The sequence below is a fragment of the Phalaenopsis equestris genome, unplaced genomic scaffold, assembly GCF_001263595.1.
Source record: "Phalaenopsis equestris unplaced genomic scaffold, ASM126359v1 Scaffold001146, whole genome shotgun sequence".
Taxonomy (NCBI): Eukaryota; Viridiplantae; Streptophyta; class Magnoliopsida; order Asparagales; family Orchidaceae; genus Phalaenopsis; species Phalaenopsis equestris.
This window is the reverse complement of record NW_018165585.1, coordinates 713,983-724,953: the sequence shown is the minus strand read 5'-3', so window position 1 is coordinate 724,953 and position 10,971 is coordinate 713,983. Positions and strand designations below refer to the sequence as shown.

Here is a 10,971-nt window from a genome sequence, read left to right as displayed (position 1 = left end):
ATTTCAGCATAATTATTTGCCGAAATGGCTCATCTATAACTATTTGCCAACCTCAATGATGCAAAAAAAGTTACCAAATTGTAATAGAAATGCTGTAAGATAATTCACCCAAGGGACAACACATGGATCAACCCAATGCTTCAGAAAATTAACAAATAAAGCAAGCACAAGGTTCCTTTCCATGACATTCCAAAAATTTGCCTTCAACATCTAGGTGCTAAATAGAGAATTCCATGAACTCAAAAATTTTGGCATTAGAGCAGATCAAAATCGTTTCTATGACTGCTAACAGATCAACCCACAAAAACAATGCATCACCAGAGCTTATAGAGGCAACACAAGTTCAAAAAATTCAGACACATTACTATTATTAGAGAGTCGGAGCACCAAAGTTAGGTGAGGGTGAGGGAAAATGAAGGAGAACTTACAGGGGGAATATGGAGAGTTGGGGACGAGTCTGAACTAGAGCACATGCGAGAGATCGGGAGATGGAAGAACAGAGGAGATCAGAGATGACGAGGAATTAGAGCACTGAGAGAGATAAGAGAGGAGAAGGTAGAAGATTAGGGCGGAATCGAGGGGCTGGAGGGTAATAAGCTCGAACAAGACGTGGAAAGCGGGTCCAAAGCGCGACCACTAATAATGAAGGATTGACATCGAGCGATTTCAGACCTCAATTTATACGCGCGAAACAAACGCTCAGTCGGCGTTTTCAAAACACCGACCGCACTAATAAACTGCCCCAAATGGGCCCTTAGTTGCTAGATATGTAAAAACATAAGAATTGGGCGGTATATAAATGCCACCAATGAAATTTATATACAAAAGAATCCGGTGGTATACAAATACCACTAATGAAAGTTATATAGAAGCTAATTTCACTAATATTTATTTTCTAACCTTATTCACTTTTAAGTTTTTCTAATTTCAATAAATATCATTTTTAAGGGTCGCGCCACTAAATTAAAAACAACAACAATAACTCTTAAATCTACATTAATTGATCATCTCATGAATTCACAAAAAAATACATTCTCTAACTCTTTTCTATTAAATAAAAAGTATGAAATCTTTTTCAAAGAAATTGAACCCAAAGAATAATATCAAATCTCCGATCTTATAGTGAAAAATTACATTTTCAATTATTACATAAAAAATATGAACTTAAGTCCATGATTGATAGCCTTAGCTAATAACTAAAAAAATGTTGAGGTTTTGTACCTTATAAAACAGAAGGAAGAAGATGATAAAAATTTGGTATCTAACAAAAGCAGGCCAAACCTTTTTCTTTCGCTTGAATTTTTAAGCGTTTCGTTGATACAGTCGAAGCCATCTGGCGTTGAAGAGATCGAAGGAAGCCAAAATTTCCGTTCCCTAAATATAAATTTCTTTCAGACTCCATTAAAAGATCAGATCCCAATATCCAATCCCTCGCCTTTGAATCGATCTGTAACCATTTTTCTCAAAAAGAACACGATCGATCGCTAATCTTCGTTCTTCGTATATTCGTCGATCTTATTATTTTCAATGCCTTCTTTCATATATCATACCCTTCTTTTCCTCTTTCTATTGCTATTCTTCGAGACCTCTGCTGCGGCCGTTGGTCTTCAGAGGTCATTATTTCGGTCCCTCGGCGAGGGTACTGGTCTGCCGGATTACGCCGTCGATCTGAACAGCTCCACCTTTGACAGCATCCTCAAGGAATCACCCGCCAGCTTTGCCATCGTGGAGTTCTTTGCCCACTGGTAAGATGTTGTTATTCTTTTGAGATCTTGTGATAGGATCTTTTCCGGCACTGCTACTTTCTTCTTGGTGAGTGATGGAAAATGGTTTTAGTATGGTTATTGTTGATCAATGGAAAATGATTTGGTTGTAGTAGTTAAGTTTTATATAATATATTTCATTCTAGGAAATCTGAGTGCTCTTTTAGTTGAGTTGGAAGATTTAATTGGTGGTTTTTCGCTGACTTTCTAAATGTATCTGCGCGTTTTAGGTTTTCTAGGAATGTCTGATTCATTGCAAAATGCAATTCTCTGCCTTTTTAAGCAGGGCTCCAGTAGGCGGTTTACTGAAAAACAGCGTTTCTAACTCTATTGGCGTGTTGTTTTATGAACTATGTGAGTAGGAAAAGTGTTTATCTTTGGAGGGGATTAGTTACTAGGGTTAAATGCTGTTTTTTTAATAGCTATTTGGCCACAGGTAGGATTCAACTCAAGTAGGATTTAAGAAATCACGCAAATCCAGTTTCAGTAAATCATGAATGGTTAAAGTCTAAGAAAATGTTTGGGGCGACATTTTTAAAATTTTGTAAAATTCTGATATTGTTGGGCTATTTTTTCAGTATTTAAGATTTTTGAGAGAAGAAATCATTAAATCCATTAAATCTTATGAATCATATATTTAGAAAATTCTTGGATTTAACCAATAATGAAGTTGAAATGAATTTTATCAATGTATAGGATTTTGAATCCCCCAAATTCTATTTGTTAGGATTTAAGTGAGGTTCCTAAACTTTGTGTATGTCTTGTCTTGAGTGGGATACTAAACAATCCTTTGGTCTTCTTATTTTATTTGATAAAACTCATGTTTGATGGAGGATCAGGGGTTTGTCTTTTAGGTCATAGGGTGGGATTATTTTTATTTTTATTTTTATTTTTATTTTTTGTGCTGTGACTGGGGCCATTATGCCATATAAGATGATAGAAAGGGCATATGAAAATTCTTGCTTGAGCCGGATCTGCTTACATTGGCAAATCAATTTGCTTATCGTTCTTTGGCTAAATAATTTGTTTCTTGGTATGCTAGATGATTATTTATCAATCGAGTATATTGAAATAAGATATCAAAATTGCAATAATGTATGCAATGATGGTACATTATGATATATGATTAAAGAGGAAAAATAAAATTTTTATGACTTTTCATAACTCAAGCTTAACCAAATCAGAATATTTTTAAATCTCTAGTTATTTTTTTTCATCTTTAATAGTTAGTAGTTCTTTTGTTACTTTTATTGAGAAATTTTGAGTCAGTCATGGAAATTGGAAGCAAAGTTGGAAGACTAAAATTAACTTGTTCATAGTTATATTGCTGGATAATAACTAAAATACAATGCCAGGCTTTATCAGGATGAGTTGAAAATAAGGATTCATAATTGTTGTTCTTACCATTTGAGCACAATTGATGATATCAAATGGTCGTTCTACTTATATGATAGCTTATCTTTGTTTTGATTCAATATTCATTAATTCCTTCATTTGATTTATATTTTCTTAGTTAACTTTGCTATTAATCCCATGCTACTTGAAATGTTTATGTTGTATAATTTCAAATTCTGTAGGTGTCCTGCTTGCAGAAATTATAAGGTAAGCATTCTTAGCTTTGGGTGTAGTAGTTTCAAAATTTTTCATGTTTTAATTCCTTACCTTCATTGAGCTACTCTACAGCCTCATTATGAGAAGGTTGCAAGGCTTTTCAATGGACCAAATGCTGTTCATCCTGGGATTATACTAATGACGCGGGTAGACTGTGCAATGAAGGTATATTGATTCTATTCTCATGGCTTGTCTGTGCTAGCTTGACCATTTGGCGGATCTTTTTTTGATAATTTAGTGTCGATCAACTGATGCTTCATGTTCTTTTAATCTTTTTAGTATTATATCCAAGTTAGTGATTCATCTTCATTTGCTTAAAAGTTTATTTTTGCAGTGCTAATGTGAGCACTTGTGTAGTGCATAACCCCAATCTTTATGTTAGCTTAATCATTTGGCGGATCTTATTAGTGTTGTCATCGTCCTCATGAGCATCATCAACAACAACATTAGCATTAGCCTATATGACGTATTTTGTCATCTTTATGAATTTTTCATCTCCATTCATTTGTTTTGAATGGTACTAGATTGCTAAACTTTATTTTGTGAATGCTTGTTGCAGAACATCTAGCCATTTTATTTTGGTTTAAAGGATTACGTTTCCTAATTATTTACATTAATATTATATACACGCCTTAATCTCCTATCTTTAATCTTCTTTGAATATGGAAAGGAAAAGCGCCCGTTGCTATTGAATAATGGGATATAGGATGGTCGAGGAAGGCAAAGACATCTTCAATGAGAGATAAAGATGGTGGTGCTATGTGAGGATGATATCTGATTGATGGGATGATGGTTGATTGTGATGTCATAATGGTAAAGGGAATGATAATGGATGATCTAAGGAGAGATGATAATGCCATATAGTCGAGATTTGGAACTTGGTGTGGTGGTTAGAAATGCGAGGCAATGATTAACATCTTAGATGATGTTGATATGAGTGATTTAAAGGAGGGATGAGAGAGAGAGAGAGAGAGAGAGAGAGAGAGAGAGAGAGAGAGAGAGAGAGAGAGAGAGAGAGAGAGAGAGAGAGAGAGAGATGACTGGGACAAGAGCTAAGGTGGTGATGGGTTGTTATTAGTTTATAATTTTTAGTTTCTTATATCTTAGGACTTGGATCAAAACTGTTATTGGTTTAAAATGGTCATGAAGCAGCAGGTTCAAGTAGGTTCCTCTGACTTGATATAGTTTTGCAGACCTTATTTATCACATATAGCGGATCCAATTGATAATTGTTATTTTGGCTCTACTAAAGTTGCATATAATATGGTAGATTTTTCTTATAACCTTAAAACCATCAATTTTTGAGAAGATTTTGCGTGTTACTTTAACTCTTCACTTATTTTAGAAGAGGTATTGCCTACAAATTATTTTACTTGCATATAGTATTCTTTGAGCCTATGAATGCTGTTTTTGCATTCTTTCAACTCATTCATAGGTCTCTTCTCTTTAATTCAATTGTGTGTCCTCCTCAATAGGCAGTTGATGCTTAGTAAGAGATGTTGTGGTACTAACGCTTAACAAATTAAGTCTTTTTCTTAACACGAGTTTACAAATTGTTACGACTTTGATATGCGTATGCTTGCTTCCGCCCCAGCTAACGAGAGAGCCAACCGTGCAAACGACGAACCGGTCCAAGGAAGATCGGCCTGGACCGACTAGATCCAACCATACCAGCTGGCGACCTGGCCAAGCCAGCCGACCTACCTAGAGAGGAAAAATCTCTAGGAGATGTTGCAGACAATTTTAATGCTCTGGTGGGGCCTACACAATTGCTAATCACGTACTAGAGGTGGAGAATTAAGGGGGTTTTGGGCTGAAAGTTTGTAAGGGATTTTAGGGAGTATTTATTAGAGCTAATTGGCTAGGGTTGGTTTTTTAGGTTTTGATTTGCTGCAATTTTTCTTTTCTAGTAGTGTTCCAAGTGGCCTCTAGGGTTTATGGAGAGACGATCTACCTCTTGAACAGTAGATCAACATTGCATCTTGTTTGCTTTCGTTGATATTAGTAAAATCAGCCCTTAATCAAGTTCCCCACATCTCAATTGGAATTTATCCATTGTTTGTTCACTGTAATTCGTTCGGGTGTATCAAATTGATATTGGAGCAAGATCTTGGAGGAATGTCAATAGAGGTGGATTTGTTGGAAGGAGAATTGGGGCAAATAAGATCGGGAATGGAAGATGGGCTTACCATCATAAAGGATACGCTTTTTTCCATAGGGACCGAATGAAGGACCAATTTAGGAGCATGGAGGAAATAATAAAGTGGCTTCTGGAGATGCAATCCAAGAGCCGATGACTCAAATTGTAAACCCTAACTAAGGGTTAATCAGAGAATCCTTGGCCAAATTGAAAGGTAAGGAGATCGAACGAGAGGACAATGAGGAGGAAAACATCTAATACCAAGAGCTTCCTCCTAGGACTCCAAAAGGGAGGGGGTGTGGAAACTTTTGATGGAGGGGTGTGGGTCGAAAATTGGGGAGTGGTGCAAGGCTTGAAATATGAAGGAGAGAAGCGGGAGTTGGATATGGCTATTACCGAAGGAGGGAGTTTCATCCTAAACACATGTGGGTAAACGACAAGGGGAGAGGATCTTGGGATAGCGATGCGAGGGTAAGGAAACTAATGATTCAGATCTCCAAAGGGGAAGATACACATGGGTGAGTTTATCAGGTGGAGTAATACTTTGCAGTAAATAAGTTCACTGGGGAAGAAATCTTATGGATATGTTAGGAGGGAAAAACCCTAACATGGTTATAGTAGATGGAGGCGAGATATCCGATCCATTTGTGAGAGGAGTTTAAGGGTTGTTTGTTGGAAGTTTCTTAGTCATTCGGGAAGGTGATCTACATGAGCAATTCTATGCTTTGACTCAGGAGGGGATAGTCACAGAATATAGAGAGAGGTTCGAGCTCTTATCGGGGCGGCTGAGGGGTATTTCTGTAATATGGTTGGAGGGGAACTTCTTGAAGGTCCTAAAGGTTGATATCCAAGAAGCCCTCTAACCATTGAAACCGTAGGGATTGAGGGAGATGATGGAGCTCGCCCAGATGATGGAAGAAAAGAAATATGCGAAGAAGACCAACAAAGGTGACACCATGGAGTGCCTTGATGACCATGAAACCGAGGACTTAGACGGTGTCGTTTTAAAAGAAGATGCCCAAGGAGAAGAATATGGGGTATGAAACCGAGGATCTACTTTAAGCCCTTGTTTTTTTGCTTGAGTTATGGATGCTCTTATTGGACATTTATAGGAGGATATACCTTGGTGTATGCTTTTTGCTGATGATATACTTCTTGTGGATAAAACTAGAGAAAAAGCTCAAAAAAATTTTGAATTATAGAGGTCTGTATTTGAGTCTAAAGGTCTTTGTTTAAGTAGAACTAAAATTGAATACATGAAATGTAATTTTAGTAGTAGTAGTAGCTCTAGTGACAAAGTTGTAACTATGGGTAAATTATTAAAAGACATGAACGCTTTAGATATCTCGGGTCTATTGTTCAAAGTGATGGTGATATAGATGGGGATGTTATTAGTTGAGTTCAAGTAGGTTGGTTGAAGTGGAGGAATGCTTCAGGCTTATTGTGTGATGAGAAATACTGCTTAAATTGAAAGGAAAATTTTATAAGATGATGGTGAAATCTGCAATGCTCTATGGCGCTGAATATTGGCCTTTAAAAGAGAAGCATAAAACTAAGTTAAGTGTTTCCGAAATGAGAATGAGAATGCGAATGCTTAGGTGGATGAGTGGCTTTACAGTTAGAGACAAATTACGAAATGAATATATCTGTGATAGGGTTGGTGCAGCTTCAGTGGCAGACAAAATTATAGAGTCGTCTTAGATGGTTTGGTCACATTAAATGTCGCTTTTTGATGATCCAGTTAGGAGAGTAGATGTTTTAGATTCGACTTATGTTAAGAAAGGTAGAGGTAGACCTAGATAGACTTGGGCATATTGTTTAAAAATGATCTTAATTTATTAGAATTAAATGAAAATATGACACTCAATAGGACGCAATAGAAAAAAGGGATTCATGTTAACGACCCCACTTAGTGGGATAAAGGTTTATGGTTGTTGATGTAATGTGCACGCACATACAATTTTGTTTTGTTTTGTTTTGTTTTGTTTTTTTTTGTCATGTACATTAGTTTGGTTAGACTAATGCATTATGCCTAGGATTGGACTTGTTTGCTTGCTGGTATAATATCCCAATTTTGTGTCAAGTCAAGTGCTCTTAGTGGTATTCTAAGTCTAGTTATAAAGTCGTAAGCCCCAATCCGATTTTCTTAGAGTCTAAGATCTCTTTGTTAGTCAAAGATACTCTTGGGAGTATTATGAGTCTAATCAGTGTAAATATCTCTTAATTTAGGAGTATTCTTAGTGTCTAGGACCTCATTGTTAGTCAAAGCAAATATGCTCTTTTGGGAGTATTATGAGTTCAGTTAGAATAATTCTTTTTTAGTTGATATAGAGTGAGAAGTCCCCAGTTAATCTTATTTGAGTCTAGGATTTCATTGTCAATGTAAGGTAGATACTTAGAGAAGCATAGTGAGACTAGTTTGAATAACTTCCCTTTGTTTTTGATGCATAAGACCACAAATATTTATCTATGTTTATAGGTCCAATCTTTTTGCTAGATTGTGGTTGCATTTTTTATCCTAGCACAGCTTTTTTGAGCTATCATTTTCTTTGGCATTTTTAATGATTATTATTTCTTTGATGTTTCAAGGGTGTACAATCTACTTTGCTTAGGATCGAACTTAATTGCTTTATGGTATAATAAGTCTGACATTTATCTCAAGTTGAATGATCTTAGCAGTATACTAAGTCTGGTTGTAAAGTCATAAGCCTTTATCTAGTTTTCTTAGAGTTTATAAATTCTTTGGTTTTCAAGATAGATACTACTTAGAGTGTTCTGAGTTTAATTAGGTTAACTCTCTAAATTTAGAGTTGTAAGCCACGAATTATTCTACTAAGAGTTTATGACCTCAATTGTCAATTAAAGCAGACATTCTCTTGGGAGTATTATGAGTTTAATTAGGATAATTCTCTTTAGTTGTTATGGAGTTGGAAGCGACCAATTAGTTTTGTTAGATTCTTAGGCCTCATTGTCAATATAAGACATATAATTTTAGGAGAATTATTAGACAAGTTTGAACAACTTTCTACTTGTTTTGTTGTAAGGCCCATATATTCATTTTTGTTTCATAGGTCCAATCTTTTTGTAATATTATTCTTGCATTTTCTATTCTAGCACAACTTTAGTATCATTTTCTTGGACATTCTTTAATGTTTTACTGTTTCTTTGATTTTTTAAAGATGTGAAATCTTATTGGCTTTTTTTTTTTTTCCGATTTCTCAACCTTTCAAATATCGGCACACTTGTTCATTAATTATCCTTAATTTTCGAGCTTCCTTGAGGAAAATAAGAAAATTTAAACTTGTGATCAAATTAAATGTGATCCAAATCCTTACTATTATCCTATAGTATATTTTATTTCTGGCTTTCCCCTTTTTAAGATTATTTTTGAGCTTATTGGTCTCTGGCTTAAATGTTTAAACTCTGGTGTCTGAGTTTAGATATTTGCTTACACCTTTATCTAACATTAGAAATTCATAGTTCTAATAGCTCCCTTCGTGCATTCAAATCATATATATTTTTTTAAATTTATATGTCTTCAATCTTTGAATATAGAACTCAAACACAATAAATATAGCTCATCTATGGGGGCTTGACATTCTGGGAATCCTTGAGCTCATAATAAAATGAACCATGTTTTTTTCATTTACTAATTAAGGGAAATCTCTTGAACACATACCCAATCAGCCTTCTAAAGTACTTATTTTATTTTTTTATCTTGGAATTGTTGCATGTGCATCCTTTGAAGCCCGTTGGGTGGAATATCAACCATCATTTTACCCAATCATCCTTCTAAAGTACTTATGTTATTATTATTATGATTATTATTATTATCTTGGAATAGTTGCACAGGTCTCTTTTGAAACTCATCTGTGTAGAATATCAAACATCATTTTAATAGTAATATAGACCAAAATAAATGAATGATTATGATTTATTTTGGGCAGTGCTGAGAGCCATATTAATGTTACTTTTGATTCCCTTTTAAGTGTGTAAAATTTTATTTTAATATTCTTGAGCCACATATTCATGTTGACTAAATTTTAGCTATTGAAGTTGTATCCTCATTTTTCTTTATAATAAATCCAAGAAATTTTAACTTATCATGTGTTGATATTTTTTTGATCATTTAACAGAATTGATCAATCATTACTAATTTAACTTGCACAAAAATTGCATTCATATACATATCTTTATATTTGCCACTACTTTTTCTTATATCTGTTAAATTTTTTCAATAATGTTTTTGCTTTTTGCTCATTTTTTGGAGGCCTTAATTAACTCATCACATTTGCTGCAATTTGATCTTTATTAGTATTGATTGATGATTAGTAAGTTTACTCTTATTAAGTACATTTCTTATGCTGGATCCAGTGTTATCATAGTGCAAATTGCAAAGCCATACACAAAGCTTTATTTTTAATTCAAAATGCAGAACACGGAGCGAAACAATATTTTTATTAACTGAAATGCTAATAGGTTATATAAAACTATTAATGTATAAATACTTGTTTTATTAACTGAAATGCAAATGCTAATAGGTTATATAAAACTATTAATGTATAAATACTTGCACTAACTATTATTAAATATAAAGTATGATTTAAAATTGATATAAAAAAATGTGTTCAATATGTAACTTGAAGGCAAACATTGAGGGTGAACCTGCAAATTAAAATTTTGAACAATTTCTAATAGTTTGCTGCAATAATTAAAAACCTAAAAATTGTCAAAAAAATCTTAAAACTCAAAACAAAATCTAAAATTTAAAGCACAAGTAAACTAATAAGGTTTCAAGTTTCATAAGGTAAGCTAAATTAATTTAGTAACACTAGTTTCGTTTCACTTTGCATGTGAGTGTTTCAAAACAAGCTTTTAAAAGCATTTGTTGGATCTTTATTTTCATATTTCTTATTTGTTCTTTATCTCCTAAATATTTCTCCATTGTTCTGACATTTCTTTTGTTTTAGTACATGAGTTTTTAGCTTTTCGTTTGAAATAGTATACATTTAATTATCTCATCTTGAAAATTCTTTGAAAACATATCTTAACTAATAAAAATAAAGAAAAAAATTAAAAAAAGAAAGAAGAAACAAGAAGGGCTTATTGCTGTTTCTTTGATGCCATATTAGTTTTTCAGGTGACCTTTCGGTCATTAATGCTAGTTGATGTGCTAACTATATGTCTTTAAGAATTTTAATATCGTTTTTCCTTAATTTATATCAAATCATTTATTATGATGTTTGGCCATATGTTTACTCAAGATCAATAAAATCTAGATGATGGTACTTACAATATTTTTTATATGGTCCATTAATTACCTTATCACAAACCTCAGCTCTATGGGAGGTCTTCTTAGTTTACCATCAAATTGATTTTTCAATATCAACATAATTTTCTTAAGCCAATGTTCCATTAACATCTCAATTAATTCATTTTATGACTAATCCATCTTTG

General features: G+C 33.9%; 1 protein-coding gene across 2 annotated transcripts in view; it reads left to right on the top strand.

The window, feature by feature from the left end:
* Positions 1 to 1,244: 1,244 nt before the first annotated feature.
* The window catches only part of LOC110033355 (sulfhydryl oxidase 1-like), a 31,104-nt gene continuing 21,377 nt past the window's right edge, over positions 1,245 to 10,971 (top strand). For both annotated transcript variants that reach the window (XM_020737290.1, XM_020737289.1), the window contains exons 1-3: positions 1,245 to 1,745; positions 3,341 to 3,365; positions 3,447 to 3,539. In XM_020737290.1, the coding sequence (XP_020592949.1) occupies positions 1,528 to 1,745; positions 3,341 to 3,365; positions 3,447 to 3,539 (336 nt within the window). In that variant the 5' untranslated portion in view covers positions 1,245 to 1,527. The remainder of the gene's footprint in view (positions 1,746 to 3,340; positions 3,366 to 3,446; positions 3,540 to 10,971) is intronic.